At 37.7% G+C, this 24,264-nt stretch overlaps 1 protein-coding gene across 1 annotated transcript in view; it reads right to left on the minus strand.

The window, feature by feature from the left end:
• Positions 1-1,682: 1,682 nt before the first annotated feature.
• The window catches only part of LOC122842574 (protein kinase C epsilon type-like), a 98,319-nt gene continuing 75,737 nt past the window's right edge, over positions 1,683-24,264 (minus strand). Inside the window, exons 12-15 of the mRNA XM_044136567.1 lie at positions 16,463-16,601; positions 13,997-14,185; positions 8,525-8,671; positions 1,683-8,362 (exon numbers count right to left, since the gene is read on the minus strand). Coding sequence (XP_043992502.1) covers positions 8,219-8,362; positions 8,525-8,671; positions 13,997-14,185; positions 16,463-16,601 — 619 coding nt within the window. The 3' untranslated portion in view covers positions 1,683-8,218. The remainder of the gene's footprint in view (positions 8,363-8,524; positions 8,672-13,996; positions 14,186-16,462; positions 16,602-24,264) is intronic.

Raw genomic sequence — 24,264 nt, forward strand, 5'->3', positions numbered from 1 at the left:
ACTATTTTAATGAAACAAGAAAAGTTGCCTTCTTGTGGAAAAATAATTTCTAAATTATTGTAGAGAATCAACATACATAACATTCTTGTGGATTTGCCTGTGAAAGAGAGGAAGAAAGGGGAGCAAGAAGGAAAGAAGGGAGAAAGAAGGAAAAAAGGAAAATGGAAGAAAGAATGAAAGAGTAGGCTTTAAACCTGACAAGAGCAAAAGGCACCCCTTTCAGAGAGAAGGAAAGGAAGGAAGGAAGAAAAGAAAGCTTTCATATTGCTGGCTTACTTGTCTTGCTGTCAGTACATGTTTCAGATTGGAAGAATATTCCTAATGCACCTCCTACACATGGATTCTGATGTAAATAATAATGTGGAAGATGTTCAGAAGAATGTTAATTTTAAAGAAAGTCTTTCAGGACAAAAAAAAAAAAAAAACAAGTCAATTTTTTAAATATAAAATACAGCTAAGTGTCTGAACTATTAAATTGGTAAGTATTTTGGTAAATATTTGCATTGTTGTTTGACATCAAAAATGCAATTCTTTAGTGTTTTATAAGGATAAATATAGACCAAGAATCAATATTTTAAAAAAAGAGTAAAACTCAGAGCTTCTCGATTACTAACCCAAAGGTTTACCAGTTGATCTATCTGTTCTTCATCTAACATGCTCCGCACTCCCTCACAGACTTGGTGCCGCCTTATGAGGGTTTAGCAGTTGTGGTTGGAAATTATGTTTCATTTTCAGCAAATGACTTTCTTCTTCTGGGAAAATAAACTGAATGTTCTCTGCATATTTACCAGAATTCCCCCAATTTCTTAACTCCACATAAAAACATCAAAGTTGTTGTGATATCACGTCTAAAAACAATTCAGAATGTGATAAACTTTCTTCCAGTTTAAAGATTTCTTAGCCTGATTTGTAGACCTTTTTTAGACTTTATGAACTAAATGTAAACTTAGTTCTTAACCAGCGCTACATACGCACTTTATATTAGCAGCATTTCTATTACAAATGTGTGCAAGGTTTTTTTTGTGTGCAAATGAAAAAAAACATTTGCTAATGTTGTTATTGTGATATTAAAAAGCACACCACGCCATCATCCTCCAACTACGTCCTGTCGTCTTCTTCATGGTTTCTGCCAGTCAGCCTGTTACATCACGTGACTTGTGTGATGCAAAGAAAGTTTCTATTGCAGTTTTGCAAAACAGCCTAATTTTGATATGTCTGAAAATACATATCAAATTATGTAGCTTCATCCTAGCTCCAAAACCTTTTATTGGAAGGTATCCGAGTTTTTTTTTTTTTTTTAATTAATGTGTTTCCATTAAGCAAATTTATTTCTGTAATTCCAAAGTGCACAATTAATCAGGTTAGAGGCTAAATGGGAGTTAGTGAACATGAACATTACCAATGAGCCAAAATTAGTTGATACAAAAATTGTTTATTTTGTTTAGGTCAGAGCTAAGCTGAAGTAGTCAGGCCAGAGCAGCATTCTGCCTCAGCCCCTGCTATTAAGCTGTCAGTACAAGCCGGTCCAACTACATTTTTCAGAAACGAAGAACGAGATAATTACTTCTGACGGTTGTTTTGATTAACAAGATATTTGAAGCTGCAAGATAATACCTGTCTATAACTGTTTTTCAGTAAGAGCCTAATGTAAGTATCAATACAATCAATAAAGAACAGAGAAGTTTCATTCAGACATCATGATATTTAATTGCTTTCAAAAATTAAAATACACCTTCATATCCTTTGAAAATACAGTACATCTTTCACAAACAAAGTACAACCAAATAATAAACTAAAAATAAAAAATAGGCATAAACTCACATGACAGGCATGAATACAAGAAAATAACACCACAGGTTTGATTACAGAATGTACTGACAAATCTTCACAAATACGGGAACCATGAAAAAAAAACAACAAAAAAAACAACTAAATGTATGCAAACAGAAACGATCTGTATAGAAGACTGATTTTAGCACTTAGTTCGGTTTTCACTGCTTGTTTTGTTACTGATATAAAAAAAATCTGTGAAATCAGTGAACGTTAAGCTCAAGGATGTTTTTGTTGGAAACGGCAAACAGCTATGGAAGACTTCTGGGACACAGTGTTCTTTTTTGGGGGGCGTAGTGGGACATACAACTTGACATTTAACAATTTTCAATTAAACAAAGCTGCAGACGGAGACATAAAAAGAGGAGGAAGCTGAAAATGATGGACAGAAGAAACGTGACTAACTGTTCTGTCTGCTTGGCTTTCTGTTGAGTTCGGTGTTTAAATTAGGAATCAAACATTTGCTCCATGTTCTACTGCTACAGTGAGATACATGTTTACTGCTACATGTATGTTGCTAGTACTTAGTTACAGCATTACAGCATGCCAAGTCTCCCAAACTGTAATATTATGTTCACATGTTGACGTAAATACAGATTTTTAGAGTTTCCATCAAACAAGCCAATTGCTGGAACACTAAAAGTACTCAGTAAGAGTCCGCATCCTGCTTCTTCAAATAATTCTATTATTTTTCACAAGCGTCATTTAAAAATACATTATATTTTGTACATTGTATATTGTTGTGCTGCTATTACTATTTTCTCTATAATGGCCTGTTTTAACCCCAGTCACTTTAAAAGGTTGCTGTTTTTTGATTGGTCAGCTATGGATCTAGTACCAAATTTGCTACTACACTACATCATCTCAATATGTTTTCACAGTGACTTCATAAGATTTTTATAAGTGATATGTTTTACTGTGGTTTGCAAAAGTGATTATAATTTTTCCACACTTATTGCAGTTCATCTACAACATTACATTCAAAGTCATTTATTGGTATTTTATGAGATTGCTTAATAGAGTGGTGCATCTAATTGATTTAGAGTAAAACTGACTAACACTCCACATTCAACTTAACACACCATCACCAGTGTGAGACATGGTGGTGGCAGTATCATGGTATCATCCTAAAGAGGAAGGTTTACCTTCCAGCAGAAGAATGACCCAAATCATACAGCCAGAACTCCACTGGGTTAATTCAAATTAAAGCAGGTTTTGAAAGCCCCAGTCAAAGTCCAGAGCTAAATCTAGTTGAGAAGTTGTAGGAAAATCTGAACAGTGGCATGTACAGACGCTCTTCCTCCAGTTTAATCATGAGCCACTGCCAAAGAGGAAGGGGCCTAAATTTCAGTTTGTCGGTGTGCAAAATAGCTAAGAAACCCCACCCATAAAGCAACTTCTTGTTGGTTCCTCCAACCGTTGATCCGATTCAACCTGCAACATTTCTACTGGCATACTGGACTACATAAAATCACCAACAAAATACAACTAAGTTTGTAGTTTTAAAGAAAGCAATGACATAAAGTAGGCACAGTAAAGGCAGTGCTTTCCACAGACCAATGATTCTCATTTATTCTGGTCTTTTTATGAATAAAGCTCCTTTTCCACAACCAAGACTTTAACCAGTTCTTCCCCAGTCAGCCCGACTAGATTCATCTCCATTTGAAGATTCTGTTTTTTCAAAACCACCTTATTAGTAGTACAAGGCAGAGTCAAGCGATTTGATTGGAAGCAGACTGAATTTGTTGATTGGCCCATGGATTTCAGTCAACAATATCTCAACCACCGTCTTCAAACTATGACAAGACCATATAATATTCACAGTTTCATGGTCAAACCTTCAGATCCAAAACTTTTTATCAGTTGTGTTGGAAGAGCCTATTCACTGTCAACTGCTCAGGGCAACGACCAAATGAACCAAAAGATGTCAGAAAATCTGGCCTCCCATGTGTATAAGCACAAAATAAAATATCATCAGCAGGTCTTTGGCCACATAGTGAGGAACACTCTGCCAATAGAGACTCGCCCAACTGGGCCAGAACGGAAGCAGATATTAACCACACAGAGTGAGACTTGTCATTGGAGAAGGAGTTCAACACGCAGAGTGAAGCTAAGCCGGCCCACATGGTTCCCCCCAAACCTTCCTACCTCTCTGCTCAAACCTAGAATTTCAGTCTAAGCAAACGTCTATCTAAAACTTCTAGGGAAGAGTTTGGATGTTATGCACTAGAGGTGTTGCTAGGAGCAGCACTCCCTTTTGGATCATTTTAGATCCATGGTATCAGTTACACAATGTTAAATATGAGTGAACTCCAATATTTTTATGCTTAAATTCTAGCAGTAGTGGAGGTTCCAATCGTCCAAAGATCCAGTTCCAGTAGAGGGTAGGAACTGCTGGAAAAAACAGCAACCAACAGCAACCAGCCCCAGCGACTAAGGAACCAGCACCACCTCCAGTTCCAGCACCTGCTTCTCCGCCCCTCGCAACAGCTGTGGTCTCTGTGCCTCCAGCAGCCGCTCCAGAGTCCGCACTGGAGACCATCCCCATGGTGATGGGGTTCCAGGCAGCCCGCCTGGCCGACAGGCAGCAAGGCTGTGGGCGTTTCCTGCCCCAGTTTGTGGGTTATCTGCCCCAGTTAGTGTTTTTTTTTCTAGTCTTCCTAGTATCCCCAGGGAGCCCTCCCACGTCCCTGCCTCCAGTGATCCGCCCGCCAGACCCACCTCCTGTGGCCTGGCCCCTGCGCCGACGTTGTCCACCGGACCAGCCTACTGTGGCCCGCCTCCTGCGCCGAGGACGTCCGCTGGACCTTCCCCTTGGGTCCTGCCTCCTGCGCTCTCCGGACCTCCCACGACAGCCCGCCTCCTGTGCCTTCGCCCATTAGGGATGGGTTGTTTTTTGGACTGTTGGCCTTCCTGTGCCTCTGCCCACTCCGTTGGGTTGTTTTTTGTTGTTTTGGTCCCCCGTTCCTGCACCCACCCTTGTTGTTTTTTTTTATTCAGACTGGTTTTATTCAGACTGGTTTTTGGGCACCTGGTAGCTGCCCTTAAGGGGGGGTAATGTCAGGATCTGTGTCTGTTCGGTGGTTATTTTGAGTCTCTGTGTTGTCCTGTCTCCCCTTGATTGTTCCCAGGTGTTTCTTGTCTTCTTGATTACCCTCTGTGTATTTAACCCCACCTGTGTTCTGTGTTCCTCGTCGTGTTTGTCTAGTACATGTTGTCACTATTTGCAAGCTTCTGCATCCGCTCCTTTGTGCTGGCGGGAACTTTGTGTTTTTGGATTTCTGGACTTATTATCATCATTTCATCTCACTCCTACCTGGGTCTCAGCGTCTGCCTCCACCACTCTAACCGCAGCTCATGACAGTTTTGATACAGTACAGACCAAACGTTTGGTCTGTACTGTATATTATATACATGTTATAAAAACACGATGCAAAAAATATATACTTGGACATGTAATTCCAAATGATTCCAACTGATATACTACAAAGATATTGAAATATGTGGAGTCTTCCTTACTCATTTGCTCAACTGAGAACTGAAAGTAAATCTGTGTCAGGCAAGAAAGGAAGGCCTGGGAGTGACAGTGACAGAGTACATTTACCTAAAGGAAACAAGTTTCTCATGCAGTATTGCACATGGAGTTTTCTCAGACCTTTTCTGACCTGCAACATAAAGCAAAGCCTCTGAACATCAGAGGTGGGAGTGATGAGTCTCTGAAGATGGGAGTGTCACCAAAATTTATCACACAAACTCTATAGACAGACTTTAAATAAAACTAAAAAGAACATGACAACAGCTCTCTGCATAATGTAAACACACGCTGCAGAGCAAATACATTCAGTTTCACACGTTCTTCAGTCACATGAACATGCCTGCACTCTAAGTGTGGACTGCTGAGGAATGATATGTCCAATACGTCCAACACTTCAACCAATCACAGCTGCTGCTCAAACAAAAGGTGTTACAGAAACAAATAGTGACCATCAAGCTGCTGACCTGATGCCTGGATGACCAACATGCTTAGCAAATCTTTTTTGGTTTTCTAGCTTAACAACCTGCCCTGTAGGTTGTTATCACCTTGATAAAAGATCCAGAAACTTCTTGCTCAAACATGCCTCCTGCCAAGAGGCACTGAGAGGACAAAGCCATGGTGAGGTGAAGAATCCAGAGACATTTCATAAAGTTGGTTCCTCAGTATTTTACATCTCTGCCACGGTACAGCCAATCAGAGTCAATGATCATGTATGCTGCTCCCTGATTGGCTGTTTTGCTAATGATAGCCAATAGCATGTCACGTAGCAGGGGGCATGGGTATTTCAGCTTCCCACCCATGCTGCATTGTCTTTTGATTATTTTAGATTTTTGTGAAAAAAAATTGATGTATAGGCGAATTTTCCGTGAATATGTGTAATGTCATATGTAATAAATATGTATTTGTAATGTACATATATTACATATAACCCTGTAATATATGTACAGGGTTCACTGTATTTTAAAATGTTATTGGACTCTTCACCTCACCATCACCTTCACAAGCAAGGGGACTTTGGTACAAGCATGTCCATGTGACAATTCAGGAATATTTTTTCAATGAATAAAGCCAGATTTTTATATAATGGAATGTGATAATTATTATAAACCACCTTCAATGTGTAAACACTGCAGAATCAATGGTGTGGAAATGCTGTGATTTTATAATTTCAAAGGAAACCCTGACAGTTTCAAATGGTGCTAAGAGACATGTAGGAATGTATAAATGGTATACCTTATGGTATGCCTCAAGGTTTATTTGTGATGACACACAGACCAGATTGTTTCTATTTGTAATATAACTAGATGTCTGCTTCAGTCAAACTTTTTCCATATTTTCTTAGCTGAAAACCACAAACTTGATTGAATTTAAGTAGATTTTGTTTTGTAAGAAACTAACATAGAATAGTGCCTAAAACTTGGAAATGAGTGGGATCTACTTGCATTCAGATCCCTTTAAAGACATGATTATCACATTCCATTACATCAAAGTTCAGACCAAAATTTAATTAAGAAAGTAAGGCATGTTTTGATGTCTTCCACAGGATGACTCCAGGTTTCCTTTAAAGCTCTCGGGACAACTAATGGGGCTGAACTGATTATTTATCAAAATATTGGAAATCCATATTTTATTTCCCTTCCACTTTAGGGTTATGCACGACTATGTGGTTCCATTACATGAAAAAAGAGAAAATAACATTTCATTAAAAATGTCAAAGTTTATGATTGTAACCTGAAAAGACTTGAAAAAGTCCAAGTGGTAACTCTTCAGTGCATCATAACTGGATTCAGGTAAACGTGTTGGTGAAGACAGTCTGAGGATGGAGGAGTCAGACAATTCTAATCATTATTATTATTTACAGAAAAATAAAAGTTGAGAAACTTTTTTTTTAACCTAGTTTTAAACCAAAAAGGTCATGAAGGAGGTTAGCTTTCCATGCCAACGCACGCAATCACCTTTATAGTACTAAAAGCCTAAACATGAAGGCAGATCTCACTAAAATTGTGTTTGGTAGCACAGGCAGAGACTCCCTAACCAACATCATCATCTGAAAGAGCTTCACTCAGCAACAGACGCTCCCAGTGTCACGCTGCGTCAGTCTCAGTTAGCAAGAAACTAATGTACCATTTAGGACTAAACTAAGAGCACTGGAACAAAAACACAATGAAATTTTCTCCAAAAACATCAGAAATTTTCTAGAAAATATTTGGAAATTTCTGAGTTGAAAAGTCAAAAATGTCAGACTTTTGACACCAAGAAAATGTTCAAACATAGAAATTTCCAAGTTTTTTCTAGAAAATTTCTGAGATTAATCTCATAATTTCTAAGTTTATTGGTGGATAGTTACATTTTTTAAATATATATATATATATGTATGATGGCCCTAATATGCCATCATCATTTTCTGCTTTCTCTCTTTTCTTTGCTTCAAATAAAACAGCTGGACTAAAATTAAAGCTTAGCAATGCAAATGTTGAGGACTTGGTGCCTCTTCCTAACATTTCCTTTCTTGCTTTGCCTAAATGTAAGACATCAACTTCTCTGGCTCCTCGTTTCATTTTTCAGGGAATAAAGCACTTTTTTTGCTTTAAATACAAGTATTCATTCAATCTTTGCCATTCAGACATGTTCAAGAGAAAAAACAACAAACATTCCTTACAGGCAGATACAAGACACATCACATTGTGTGAAGGAATGAGCGTCTCTCTGGAGGTGCATGCACGCACCTGCCTCATGCTGCTGAAGCGTACAGTTATAGTTCATATGTATGAATGAACAAACAAAAGCACAGGATCCATAATGAAGACACAATTCACAATTCCTAGGGTAGTTGGGATCCAACATGTCGGCAATCTAAGATGTTTCATCTCCAAAGTACGAGAATCCTTTGAACTCATCTTGGTTGATCTGTTTGATGAGGCTGTCATCCACGGGCGTCAGGACAGGTTCTTCACGTGTAAAGTCCTGGTCAAAGTTATTGACGTCCCTTTTGGTTTTCTGTAAGAAGCAGAACATCAGATAAGGTGCTGCTTGGTCAGATTTCAGCCTTTGCACTTGTGGGGCTCCTGCAGCCGTGTCAGCGGTTTTAAACCAAGTTAGAAAACAAACAAGAACTTTCTTTGGAAAGCGTTAACACATGATCTCCCAGACTGAACTCACAATACGAGGTTTAAACGGCGGCCTGATCTTCCTTTGGTCCAGCAGCATCCAGTCAATTTCTCTGAAGAACGGATGGAGCTTGATGGCATCTTCACAGCCTTGCGCTGTCACGCAGCCCAGACGCTTGTTCGGACTCTTTGTCATGAACTGACAAACACAAAAAGACAGAGGATCATTAGTTTAAAGGAGCAGTGTGGGAGGTTTAGTAACAGCTTGTGGTTTTGGCACAAACTGCAATGTATGTAGAAATTAAAAGGAGCTCAATCATTTTTTTCAACTGCATTTTGTTTGCATCAATTGTTTTAGTTGTGTGTGGTTTTTATTTCCATTTTTTTATTAATTTATTTTTTTAATTAAAAAAAATAAATTAATTTATTAAATAATTTAATAAATGAATAATTCAATAAATTATTATTAAATTAATTGTGGTTTATTTTAGATATTTAAAATATATTCCAATTCCAGTTCCAGTGTGATGCTTTCTGTGAAATTTTTTTTTTCTTGTCTTTGAGAGAGCAAACTTAGATTTTTTTAAATGATTACTTTCTGTCATTATCAGTATATTACTGGAAAATGGTTTCAAAAGAATTATATTATTATTTATTGGTATAATTATGGGGAGGATAACAAAATTTGTTATCCTGACCAATCAAAAGCTGACACTAAATAAACATGAAAAAATGTTTGGGGGGAACAACTAAAGGAATATTATTTGTCTTAGGGGCCGGTGCCATGGGGCCTCTGCCAGAGGGCCGGTGCCGGGAGGTCGGTGCCAAGGGGGGCAGTTCCAGAGGGCTGGTGCTGGGGGCCAGTGCCCATCTCCAAGGGAACACAAGTCAGAGAACCCAGAGCCTCCGCAGGGAGAACATGCTAAGAAAATTATTAGCAATGTTGATTTTCATTCATCAGATAAGATTAGGTTTGGAGATAAAAGCGTCATGATTATTAAAGAGGGGCAACTTGTAGTTGTGCTTCTTACACCTCATTTGTGGGTACGGTACGTTCACGTGTTTGTGGATGTGTTGAGGACATCAGGCCTCTTCTGTTTGTTCCACCTGATTACAACTAATAGCTTGGAAAAATGATGACCACCTAAAGTCCCCAGAATAGACGCCAATGTCTGCTGGACAGAACATTAGCTGTAAATAAAAATAAAAGCAATCATTTCCACAGGATCAGAGGATGACGTTCATTTGCAGTAAGTGTCAGAGTTTATACAATGGAAAAGACAGAAGTTCATTAAACAGTTGGTATCAGTCATGAAAGTAAAATAAACTTTATCTTTAGGTGTTTGAACTTTAGTTTCATCTGTCTTTCCTGTTTTGATCTTTTCCTCTTTATTCATTTAACTCTGGTCTTCATTCCTCTGTTTTCCTGCTTGGTTCATCAGGTTCCTCAGATTACTGTTACTTAGTTTCTCTTCATGTTAGTTTCAGATTTTTTCCTCTTTTCCTTCTGGCTCAGTTTGGTCATCTTTCTCCCTTCCTCAGCATTCCAGAGAACTGAGGCCTTCACCACGGCATATTAAATATTAATCTACATAGAACAAAAATATGAAGAGTACATTTTCGCTAAATAATCTAGAAAAAACCCCCCAGAAATTTTGAGATTATTCTCAGAAACTTTCTAGAAAAAAAATTCTGATCACGATACTATATATCACAATATCTGGCAAACAATACAATTTGCTATGATTCGATGCACTTTTGTGATTTTCTGAAAGATTTTAGAGGGACGAAATGATTTTAGTTTAGTTTTAGTTCTGCTTGGTAGTTCATTTTGTGTTCCATAGACTTGGATTTAATTAACTGAAAACTGATTAAAAGCACCAACTACATAATACCGACTCTGATTGTACAGAAACTAAAAGTTTAAAGCTGGCCAAAATGAATCAAAGATGCAGTGAGAGAATTAGTTTCTGTCATTTAATTCATGTGGATTTACCATAAAAGTTTCAACAATGATCCAGGAGCTGAATGAGGAGATTATCAGCCTCTGTAGACTCTCAATATGCATATGATTGCATTTATGTCTTTCTTTTAAACATACTGTGATTTTGTTTAACTCAAAGTTTTGTTTAACCTTGAGTTAAACAAAATCCAATTTGGAAAAATGTTAACTTTTTTGCTGTGAAACGCTCGAATATTCATAACAAAAGTTCTTTATGATTTGTAATGACAATATATACCGAACATTTCTTAAACTGATGTAAAAATATTGCAAGCAACACAATTTATAACATTACCATGAAAAAAAGGCAATTCTTTGTTTGTATACAATTTTTGACAAAACATCATAGGTCAAAACAAGATGCCAGAAAATCTGTGTGTGGCCAGTGGAGTAAAAAAAGTCTTTTGGTCTAAAGGGAAAAGGCTTTTCTATCTAGGCTCCCGGAGTTAGCCATGGCTGTAAGCTGTTTACTACTAGCTGCTGGGGGAACGGCTCTGCCTCACCCCGTAGTGATAGACTCTTTGCAGCTGAGCGGTGTTACCATTCTTCTGCTTGGGTCTCTTAGTAGCTGCCTCTCAGACTGCCAGGATCTCATCGTACTCTTGGTCTCTGATACTCTTTGTCAGTTGCTAATAAGAATGATCAATACGCCATCGTCATCATGGCAATCCTCACTGCGCCCAGACTCTGGCTGCGGGTTTCTGCTTTTTTCCTCTGACATTCGGAAAAATATGGTTCACTTATTTTAGCATAACTCCGGTTTTACTTGGCCTATTAACACAATTTAAAAACTGGTGTGAGGTTTATAATGTGCACTTTAAGCTCAAGTGAGACTGGGGGAGGCGGGGTCTTGCTGCTACGCTGTCACAAACCAGACAATTTAAAAAGATAGTATAAGCATATAGACCCCTATAGTTTAACATATCGATACTTGCGGATGTTTTAGAGGGACAAAATGATTTTATTAATTTTATCTTTTCCCCCCTCAGTTACCTTCTGAGGGGGAAAAAAAATCTATAAATATCATAGAATCAATATAATTATACAGCCCTAATGTTAACTGAGAGTGTTTTCCCAAGGTTTTTTCCGGTATATCCATGGCTTCTGTGAAAGTCAAGCTAATTTGTGTGTGGAAGCAGAAGGCCAAGTTGGAGCTCATAGGAAGGAGAAGCTGTGGGTCAGTTTACTTTTGTAAATTGCTGGCTTCTGCCTCCTGATGTTTGTTGATTTGAATTCACTCCACATGATTTATATCACCATGTCATTAATATTGCTTCCTTTAACACCAGAGAAGTGTACAAATGTCTAAATGTTATCCAAGTTTTTTTCGTATATAGTAGGCTACATGATGGTAAGGAGTTTTCATGGTTACTAATGAATCAATGTGTACCCAATAGTTGATTGTGCTTTACTGATTCTATATTAATGTTTTACCTTGTAAAAAAGTGTTTGACATAAATCACTGAAAACACAGAGTGCTGCCAGTCGAGACCGATGGCTGCTGTCCTTTATCATCTTCTTTCGTCATCTAAAGGTTTACCATAAGATGACACATTTGGTTTGCATCCTTATCTGTTGGTACAGTCGACCCAGCACCCTATGACCATTTTACAGTGAAATTCACTATACAAAGGCCACTGACTGTCTGTTATTTGATAGGCTTTTCAGAGGTGTTAGCTCATGTTGTTTTGACATCTGTCATGGTGAAGTGGCTCGTTTTCCTCACACCTGGAAATGGTGAGATTATTCTCAAGTTAAGCTAAGCTCTGACTGCCTCTTTTTTTTCCAGCACCAAATGACTCTAACATGCAAAACAACTTTCGCTGGTGTTGCCTCAAACCAGCAAATGACCAATTATTGTTAAGGTAGTAGAATGTCTAAATTGTACACATTTCCAGAAATGTAGGCAGAGACTCTGTGATAGTTCATTCTGGGGTTTGTATCTTATTCCATTTATTAAAGTTTAAGGGATGTTGGGATCCTATCCCATGTTTCAGATGAGGGTCCACATTACGGCATTTAGAAATCATATATCAAGTCAGTATCAAAGTTCCAGACTAAATCCAAACCCATATCGTTATTTTAAAAAATTCCAGGTTATTTTTCTTTGTGATGCAACTATGGCTGCTGAAGGCTGTAGCTGAAACGCTATTTATGAAATGTCGTAACATTGAAAGGGTATTGCCAAATTCATGATGTAGTGGATGTAGGAAAGCACTTTGACTGTGACTTTGTCAGCATAGGGTCAACCGAAGCTACATCTAAATATGCTGCTCGTCGAATTATCAACTGATTAAAAACGCAGATATGCTAACATCAGCAAACCAATCCAAATGAGAGATGAAATTTGGAGCTATTAGCAGTAGCAAATTGCTAACAGCTAGCTTGCAGTAACAGTTTGTGAACCATAGCTATCTGTTCACAAACAGATGACAAAACTATGTGAGATTGTTGCAGCTGCAGCAGCATATGCAGGGTGTCCTGCAGAGACTCCTGCTGGGTAACGATATCTGTCACTGTCAAGAAAAATAACAATAAGAAATAATGATGATATTTATTGTCTTATTGTATTACATGTAACAGATTCCCATAAAGTAACTGAGTTTTAAAGGACATAGATGGAACTGAATTTATCACTGTGGCAGAATGCCCCCCCCCAAAAAAAATCCCAATCCCCACTGGGAAATCCTTACTACGCTTGTACACATTACTGTTTAGTCAAATATTTAGCTGAGACTGATTTTGTCACAGTAATTTAATTTTAAGCTGTGCTTTAATCGCCAGTTTGACTTTTCTTTGCAGATACATAGAGTAAATGATACAAAAGGATAAATGAAAAAAAAAAAAAAAACAGGAAATTAAAAGGCAAATGTCTGACCTAGGATAAGAACTGGGTGTAAATTTACTTCCTTAAAGGGGCAGTATCATGTAAAATCTGTTTTGAGCTTTACATCATATTATAATGTAATTTCCTCATAAAGAAAACATATCTGCAGTGTTGCTTTGATTCTTTCATGAATGTTTGAGAAATCCTTTAATCTCCATGGCAACGATTCAGCAGCGCAAAAAGCCTGAGTGGACCTCGCCCACTTCCACTTTACAAAGAACCCTTTCCCTGTGACTCCCCCTCTCAGCTCCTTCAGACTAGCCACCAGCAATTACCAAACACCTGCTGGAACTGCTCATTATAGGAGCTACAACACAGAGCAACTCTATTAAACCATTAAAATGTTAATAGAGGAGCCATGTTGGGATGACTTCCTGAAGGCCGATCTTCAGAAAGAGAAGGAGTTTCTTAAAGAGACAGAGGCCAAATTCCAAGGCGTTAAATTACAAAGTCGAATTTCTTTTGAGTCATATTTGAACATTTGTACAACTGAAGGTAACGTAGTTACTTGGTTGTGCCATAAAGCAGAGCTATATGTCTGGAAAATACATAACACTGGCCCTTTAAGAAGCTTCAATACCTCTGTGGATCTGAAACACTAAAGCCACTGAAGAGGAGCAGTTCCTCCTACTGACCGCTCTCAGAATGGACACGGCCTCCTTGCTGAGCCACACGGGGTAGAGGACGTCGTCATGCAGGATAGACTCGAACAGGTCGTCTTCGTTATCGGCCTCAAACGGTGGCTGTCCCGCCATCATCTCGTACATCAGCACCCCCAGAGCCCACCAGTCTACCGACGGACCGTAGTCCAGCTCCTGAAGGATCTGATCACATGCAGAGGAAACAGAGGCGTTTCAACAAAGTGATTATTCTGTTCCACTTTTGTCCTGTCTGCCTCTGTGTTGCCATGTGATGGACTGGGAACTTGTCCAGGTGTCCCCAGGTTATGGATAGCTTGCAGTAACAGTTGAAAGTAGAGAGAAAGATATCTTTCTGGTAACTTTAATTACAGGGTTTGATGCTTCACATTTTACAAAAATAAGACTTCCTAAAACGTATATTGATGATAAATGTAAGGGTGCGATGGCTAATCCACTAAATAGGTGAATATTTAGCACCCTTGGCTTCCCCTAAATCAATTTTTCTGGATAAATTCTGAAGCGCTAATTTACTTAGCAGTTTAGTAGACCTTTGGCTAAGTAAAATTTGACATGTTGACGTTTTGGTCATCTTGAATTCTTCAAGTAATTAGACATTTATACTGAAGTACTTGAAAACTCAATGCAGTCGTTCTTTTTCCTGTCCTCACTAAGAATTTTTTAGAACATTTAAATAATCTGTCAAAACTAATTTGGTGAGCAAAGGTTGCAGTCTTTCAAAGGCAGCTACAAGTTGAGTTGAAGTCAGCACTTTAGTGTTAGAGAAACAATTGTTTAGTGTTTTGGGGTTAGCATAACTAATCTTTTAGCTAGCACAGTACTGGTTACAATTCTCCAGCAGTCAATGTGAACACTTGTAATGTCTTGAATTTGATCAGAAGTAAATTAATTTGAGTTCAACGAAATCCAGCTCAAATCTGACCTTAGGATTCAGTGGAAACAGGGGAAGATGGCTTGTCTAAACAAAGCATGACCAGAAAGACTGAAACTGATATAAAGCAGTTAAATGGATGATTCTCTGAATTCTGTACATTTTGGGGTCTCAGGATACATAAAAATATACCACAGAAAATTGTGTTTTTGAACACTGTATCTATTGAAGGACTCTTTGAACCTCCAAGAAAATGTTTCCGCACTTTAAGCATGACATCCCAAACATTATTATGAATTTCTTTGTTACTTAGGTTTCTTTAAATTCAACCCCACAACAGGACAATTTGATTCCTCTAAAATTAAACTAATTTTTCCAGTTCTTTTGAAATCACCTGTCCCTTGAATAAAATAACTACTTGTAAGAATATTTTATTTGATTCTGAATTATAATAATTAGACTAATAAGTGGAACATTGATGTAAAAGCGCTTTTCATATATCATGAAAATACACTTCAAAATAAACATTATATCAGACTTTTTTATATCTTTGACCCATTCTTTAAACTTTACATACAGTACAACAAATATTAGTATAATATTTGCTGTTATTATTTTAAAAAAATTATAAAAATGTATCAAGTAATGGAATTGAACCCACTGTAATAGTTGACTACACTGTAACGGGGTTGAACACTAGGACTGGCTTAAGAACAGTCCAACCTTCAACCCCGTAACAAAAACCACTGTTTTAGTAACAGGGTTGACTGTTAAGGGGTTGAAGATTTTCACTAAAAGTAGCCATAAATCCACATCAGCTAGGGTATAGAGCAACATATGCTATGATCAAAACAAGAAATTAATAGATGTTTCAAAGACAATTCTTTACGTTTTCCTAAACAACAATAAATATCATTTACCTTTCAACATTTAAAAGCTCAACCTTTCAGGTGTCGAAAGGTTGAGCTAGACGATGACGATTTATGGATAAAAATAATCAAATATAGGCAAGAAACTTTCCTAACACTTAAATCTCTTTACAGTGTGAGCGGGAAGTAAGTGATGTCCCTTCCAGGGTGCTGAGGAAATTGGACTGAACCATTATTTATAAAAAGGACGGATTGTTATGTTGTTAGAAGGTTTGAACAAAACTGAAGGGACAGGATTAAAAAGTGCTATTTTATAAATAATTCATGTATTTTTCTCATATTTCTTTTATTTAGGTTCAAATATACCTAAAATTGTTTATATTAGTAGAAATAACTTGCAGTTACTGGCTATTTTTATTTGTTTTATATTAATTGAAAAATTAACATTGGTCATGGGGGCATGCTCATTCAGCTGACATCTATGCTTCAACAACCCATAAAATTTTTCAAAACATAATTTTTAAAATATATTTGCATGTTATATTACCAAGACACATAGATAGTTCCATCTATTGACTTTCTTCAAAAATGTGGTTTGCATTATATTGAAATCTTTGACATAAATCTGTGAAAAACAAAATGCACCGAGTTCAAAGAATGACCCAAAAATCAAACTGTGTGTAATTTTCTCGGACCGTTTACCTCTGGTGCGATGTAGTCTGGCGTCCCGCAGAAGGTGGTGGTGGTGACTCCGTTCAGGATTCCCTCCTTGCACATCCCAAAGTCTGCCAATTTGCAGTGACCGTCTGCATCCAGCAGAATGTTGTCCAGCTTCAGGTCTCTGCAGAGTAAAGAACACAATTACCCCAAATCAATGTTTACTGCTGTGTATTTAAAATAAATCTAATTTGATGTGATTCCATGGATGCTTCTGATGAAACACTGGATATCTGAGGGACAAATTAAATAACTTCACCACAAGTCCCACAGGAAGCCAAAAGATTTCAACTTGCAGAAAAGAAAGTTGATTGCTGAACAGCACAAAGGGAAAACAGAAAGAGACAGAAAGAAGTCTCTGAGATAAGACTTGTGGTGTTGACAGATGACAGGGTTGGTCGTGAAAACAGACGCTCTCGGCTTGATGGTTGATTGCTAGAAAAATGTCAACAACTCCCCTGCAGCCTCTGCATCATTCAGCCCAGAGGCGTGTTTCAGAAATCGCGGTCGCACCGACAGGTAGCAGAGGTGAGCATGCTTCTGCACTGGGGACTTATGCAAGTGTTCTGTTTTTGTAAGTCCTAAAAATAAACGCTAAGAAAAAAAACCCCAACAATTTGGAAACCATGATCAGGAACTACTAGGATTTGTTAGTGGAGATCTTGTTCTTTGCTTTCTCATCATGTTTTGAGAGGTTTTTCCCCTGGAGCAGCAATGAGAAAACTTTCATGGAGAAAACTTAAAATAAAGGAGAAAAAGTCAAAAGCTGAATCAAAACAAAGAAAATTTATTAAAATCCTTTTTCCTACCCAGATATTGTGTTATGTTTCTCTCTCCAGTAAATGAGAAAAGTCATTATCAAGAGCTATGGAGGTATCTGGATATCGTGCAAATCACAGCATGGCAGATGACGCAAAGCTGGCCTTAGGTCGTGCTGGGGCCAGTGGGTGGTAAACAATATCATCAATAACTGACTTTCAGGATTCAGAGGTCAAGAACAAGCAAACTCCCAGGCTGATCTTTTCTTGAAGAACCAGAAAACAACAAATTGGACATTCGCAGGAGTTTTCACACCCCTTGAACTTTAACAGCCAAAAATTTCCATGTCTTTTCTTGAGACTTTAATTGATAGGCCGACGTAAAGTAGCACATAAATCATATCTGGCCTTTCTACATAGTTCCACTTGATTCTCATCTCCCTTCAATTCTCTGTCTGGGATTTCTCCCTTTGAGCTGGATTCCTCCAGTAAACTTTACACTGAGCCAATCAAAAAACAGGAGAAGTAGTGATTGATGACATTAATCTTCTGCTCTGTTTTAGAAACATAGTCTGTCTGTAGTTTTAGCAACGGCATTGGCGGAAATGAACGAAGCCGCTCAGCCCGTGTTGGTCATGCCAATAGATACTAAATTATATCACAGCACTGGCAACGAATGCAGTATACTCACTAGCAAGCTCAACAAATTAGCTTGAGATGATTAAAACTTTGTAACTTGACTCATTCATGCTGGACGTGGCCTTTGGAATGATGGAAACATTCCAAACACTACAGCCAATGCAATTTTTTGTTTAAACAATTCTCCTGCTGAATATCCGCCTCACTTTGTCTGCCTTCACAGACGGCTGTTTACAGTCCAGGCAGTTTCCAAAAACCTTCTTAGCGTTGATCTGGTGCATTACACATGTCATCAGGAAACATTAGAGACACTTAAAACCTCACCAGGTCAAGCCTCCAGGAAGCCATCATTTCTCCACAGCTGAGGGTCCGGACCCTCTGCAGAAAGTCAGGTGTAGAACAAGAAGCTGATTTTCACCAGGCTAACATAAATGTGGACATTCTTTGGGGTAATACGTTTGCAATGTGCATTCGGTTTTTACAGTTCCTGGCAGTTGTTTTCGCAGTGTTATTGTATTTGCAGAACTGCATCATTTGAATTTTTCTCAACTCCGACTTACATCCAAAATGTCTGTCCCTCTCTGCCCTCCAGCCCGCTGTCCTGTAGCGCTGCTCTGGAGTCTCCCAGACAACAGATTAAAACCTGCCGGCCTCCAGCGACTTGCACAAGATGAAGCAGGTTAGCTGCAGTCGTGCAGAAACATGACGTATAAATTTAATGCATTGCAGATAAACAGCCGCTGACGTTAATCGTTGTATTACACATCAACTCGCTCGGGGAAGATTTAATATTACGTGGCTGCAGGTGTTCAGCTGAGATAATGGAATGATATTTGAGACAAAATGCTTAGCTAGAGGAGACCAAACGCCCAACCAATATCATATAAAAAATACAATTATTGTTTAATTTCTCTTTACTCTTTAGAATATATAGTAATGAAAATACTTGTAAACAGTAATAAATTGGAAAAGAAATCCAGTAAGTCTCACTGCTATTTATTTAACCAAAAGGTAACAAACACGTGAATATAATATATGAGTTATTACATGTTGATGACAGATTCTTTACAAAAACTTTTTGAAAACCTTCACATGCAAACAAAAACAAAAAATTTGTTCAATTTAATGTTCTTGCTCTCATGAACAAAATGACATTTTGTAAGCTAGATGTATTGTTGCACTCTTGATGAAAACAAACTAAAAAAAAAGGTGTAGTTGATGTACACAATGTATTTGGTATTTATCAGTAAGTTATCAACCTTGTACTTTTAAAAAGATTATTTTCCAACAATTGGGTGAAAAACAAATCACCTCCTGTTTCTTTCCAGAAAATGTTTTAGGCAAAAATAATAATTTTTGTCGAAAAATTATTTAATCCATTATTTTAGTTAAGAGATTATGTTATATATTATTTCCCTTTGTCTGTACATGGCAGCAGTGTCTGAAACTGCTTGGTTGTGGTTTCGGTTCACTAACCTTATGTTACCAACAGCCCCAATCTCAGCTTGACTATGTAAACTTTGTCTGGACGCCCTTGGAGGATGAAATCTGATGGAAACTTGTCCTTGGTGTCACAGAGTCCCCGTCGCCCTGGGAGACCCACTGTTATATTTCTCTAAAGGAGCATTTATATTGCTCAGGAGGCTTTGTCAATAAACAGAAGCCGTTGTGAGGCGCAGGAGGCAATCAGGCTCAATTGAGAGCATTTCCTGTGTTTCGCTGTAATACAGAGTGATCTTTCCATTACATCCCCATCGGCCACCACTTCCCCCTTTCCGCTGTCCTTTGCCTCTTCTGGGTGACTAAATGTTCCAAACACACATCTGCTCACACACACAAACATTCACAACGTGTTGCCTCCTGGTATATTTATCTGAGGGATCGGAGCGTGAGAGGCTCATCACCAAGAGAGGATATTAAAATCAGTAAACTCAAGGCTTTTAGTTACGTTTTAAAAAATATATATATATATATTAGGAAAGATACAATCATGAACTTTAGATTGGAGTCAACTTTTAATTAAATTAAACCATTACTAGCTACTAGTAATGGTAGCTGCTAGTAATGGAGCTATCATTTGTTCCAGATCCAGTTCTTCTGGAACTGGATCAAAGTTGTTGTGTTTCTAGACGTTTTTTTTTACATTTCCTTGTTTGGATCCTTCATACACACAGGTGACAAAGAACGAAAGGGACTGTTGTACAGAGATGTGATTCAGGACAAGGACACAAAACAAATCCGAAGAGTTAAAGCTGTACTACGTAGCTTTTTAGAAAAAAAAAAAAAAAAAAATTAAATATATATATATATATATATATATATATATATATATATATATATATATATATATATATATATATATATATATATATATATATATTTTTTTTTTTTTTACATATTTTTTAAAACTGTCAACATATCATGACAATTTATGATACAAATAATCTGTGAAAAGATGGAGCTCACCTGCTCTCTGATCTGCTACTGCCATCTGAAGAGATGCACCAAAAACAACCAATCAGAGCCAGGAGGAGGGGCATAGCACTGCAAATAACCTCATGTTCTCACTGCTAAATGTGTGGAAAGGAGATTATATGGGACATTTATGGAAAAATACTTAACCCTATCACTGATACTTTTGTCAGCATGGCGGGACAGGGAGGTAAAAAAACGGTACTTTCCAGGCAAAAATTCGAGATTGGACAGGTTTTGTCTGGATATGGGTCACAAAATATTCCAGAAATGACTGTGAGAATGAGTTCTGGTCTTGAAACCAAACATAGACAAAAAAAACATTCCATCCTACCTAAGGAATGCCACAGGTTAATTTATTTCAATGAGAACCAATCGTACTCAACAAGGGATGCACAGATATATTCAAAGCTAATTTTAACATTTATATTTCATTAAAATCAAAATATCTTCTCTTTTAAATAAGAAAGATTGTAACAGGAATTCAGTAAATTTCCAGAAAATTCTGAATTTTGAATCTCATTACAATCACAAACTTATCTCATCTTAATGAGAAACATTTTTGTTTTAACAAGTTTAATATCTTGTTAAAACATGAATATGTTTCACTATGATGACATATCACTCCTGAATTTATTTCCGATCTTTGGCAGTTAACCGTTTCAGTTCTGATCGACTAAAATTCAGTAGAAACATTATACTAAATAAATATTAAATCAAATTAATTTTGTTTGCTTGTATGGTGAATTCTAAAATATTAATCTCACATTAGAGAGAGAGTTGTTTTATTATTTACATTTTTTTTCTGACATCACAGACACTTGCTGAATGTTTGTGTGATTTAACAGGAACCTGAATGAGCAGGTACTGTTAAAATCACATTTGGGAAGCACTTTACAATGACACCTCATTTAGCCTTATTTAGCTATTAATAAATAGTTAGTTAGCATTGAAAATATCATTAAGAATTATTTATGATTAATAAGCTACAAATTAACATTTATTAATGCTTTACCCATAAAGAATAACATAGTAAAGAATGAATATTTAGATTTAGACTGGTTCATAAAATGATGAACTGCCTTGACTATGAATGCACTGCAGGATTATTAAAGAGCCATTTCAAACATTCTCTAACCATTAATGCACGTCTAACATGATGTAAAAGTATATTTATATGTTATGAGTATATCTGAGTGTTAACACATACACAGTATATAGAATAGTTAATTTATGAGTTATTAAGAATGGGCAAACATTGATTATGTTGGTTTTGGGAGGAATTAGTCATTGTGGGTGAAGCATTAATAAATGGGTTAATTTATAGCTTATTAAGTATGAATCTGTACATTTTGAAAAGCCAAGCTCAGCAATAGCTGTGTGTCCGTCTGTTCATCCAGACAACCATCCTCCCTGAAATCAGTCAGAACCCGCTCCGTGAACTGGATCTTCTCCCAACATCACCTCAGGCTGCATGGCCAGAGCAGAAAAAGACAAGAGAGCATGTGCCACAGCACTGCTGGGAGCCACAATGAGGGAAGGGAGGGGCGAGCAAGGCAGGAGGAAAAAGTGGGAGGAGAGAGAAGAACGAGAGTTGGGACGTAATGTTCCCAAAACACTTGCTGTTCATCTGCCTCTGGTCAACAAAATGGGCCAGGACTGAGGCAGGCCGACAGGCGGAGAGATAGAGAGCCAGGTATATGCTAGACCCACATGAGTTAACATGAGGAACGTGCGTGCGTGCGAGGGGGGAGGCCCGCTAACAGAGTAATACTGACTATCAAAACATCGTGACAGGGGAAAGCAATGTTGAAAGACTGGAGCATTAATCTTGGTGCTTCAGACTGTCAACTGCTGGCAGTCTATTTAAAACACACACATGTAAAAAATATTCTTTCTGGGGGTTGACAAATCAGACAGCTATTAGAGGATAATATGCCTCAGTCTGGTTCAAGATCCACTGCGAAGAGAATTAGAACAAGAGAAACAGACGCTGAGTAATTTTGCAATGATGAATGGTGATGTTTACTATCAAACGTAAGAATTACAGCTAAAATATGCAGTATTTACTAAAAGCACAAGACAACAAACTCCACACGGAGCCACTGAACTGATGTGTTCTGTAGTGAAGTTTGCAGAAATACTGCTAGTTCCAGGGCCGTGCAGAAAGCTTTGGAGGGCAGAGGCTCAAATTTAAAAAGGGGCACATTGAACAAGATCTTGAAACACCATAATACAACAACATAGCAAGAACCCATATTAATGTTGCTGTTTCTGCTGCTGATAGTGCTGGGGGGCTGTGTTGATCTGAGACACAGTTGTTAAACAGACCAAAGGAGATATAACATGCTTCATAACATGCTTCACTGATTATGAAGCATGTTATGAAATAGGCAAATTTGCTTTTATTTTGCTAAATAAGCCCTGCTACTTCTGTTTAACCTCTATAACAACATGACTGCAGACTGCTTTAAAGATCAAAAAAGCTCAGAGGGGTTAACTCTACACAACTGTTTATGTTAGTACCTTTGAGAGATCTAGAATTGTAAGGATGAGATATCAAGGCAAAGAAAACTCAGTAGCTGCTTGTAGGTCTCTCTAGACATTCAGGGGCCCCTTGAAATTATAGAATTGTAACACAGAGCACAGATTTAAAACCTGTAGCATTCATTTATTGAGAATGACAATGCTATTAAATTTTATTCACTGCATTCAGCAGAGAAAACATCTAGGATTTAATTAGAAAGTTTACTTTGTAGAAGTGCAAACAATAATCTGGATAGTTTGATGGGCTACAATATGGTGTAGTCTTTGTGTTTGAGCTAGGTTTGATCACAGATACATTACAGCAAATAATAACCAATAATCAGTGATTGATTTTAAACTCAGCCAATTAACCTGGGCCCCTTATCATAGATTTCACTAAATTTATATTTAAACACTGTTATTGACGCTGAGGTTCTTAGTAGAAGAGGTGAGGGGGCTAAATAATGGTTCTGCATAAGGCCCCATATTACCTTGGACCGGTCCTGCATGAAGATGGAGCCCCTGCGCTGTGCTGCGCATCTCTGCTGGAATATACCTGGAATCCCCGGTAGCCTCTTTGCCAGTCCACCCTGGTTTTGGGACATTTTGATTATTTAATTGTGACATGTTTGGCTTTATGCTGCGGGCCACATTATTAGTACAGTATTTTCACTAATGTTTAAGTGACATTTTGTGAGCTCCAAAGGCTGAGCTGAATTTTTTTTTATTTAATGCACCATATTCAGTGTTCTCACATCCGCAAATGAGTTGTTGCCGAAAGGTAAGTGTTAGCAGCATAACGTCCAATTTTCAAGTTCAGCCCATGGGGCTGATGATAATGCCCGGGTTTTCATCGTTTTTGGGGGACCAATAAGCATCCTTAAAATGACTGGTAAGATGCCTGGAGTACGGCAGCTTTTCTCCTCCAGGAGCTGCTGGTTCAAAGCGAATGGCAGGAAGAGCGCTGCAGGAGTATTTATACAGTATTTATGCAGATAGACTGATCACGGCGGGAGGTTGAGTAGTTGATGCTTATACAGATGAACTGGAAAATGTATTTCATATCATCCCGGTCATATCATTGTGGTGGTGCATAGCTGGTGGATGAATTTCTGTGACGAATGCAGGTGTCAAATCCTGTCGTCAAATTCATCTATTAAACTTGGTTGGAAAAGAATATATAAACTAAAATCTGACGCACAGACATTTTTTATAAGTGTATTTGTGAGCTTGCCTCTTTATTACTGAATATAAGTTCAGATTCTTGTATAAATTTTCTTCAGGTTAACTTAGAAAGGGAGCTATTATTGTAACAGTTTCTTTTCTAAACTACAGAAAAGTAACTGATAGGGATGCTTAAATATAAAAAATTGGACTGATGTTGGTACCCAA

The sequence above is a fragment of the Gambusia affinis genome, linkage group LG13 (genome assembly GCF_019740435.1).
Source record: "Gambusia affinis linkage group LG13, SWU_Gaff_1.0, whole genome shotgun sequence".
Taxonomy (NCBI): Eukaryota; Metazoa; Chordata; class Actinopteri; order Cyprinodontiformes; family Poeciliidae; genus Gambusia; species Gambusia affinis.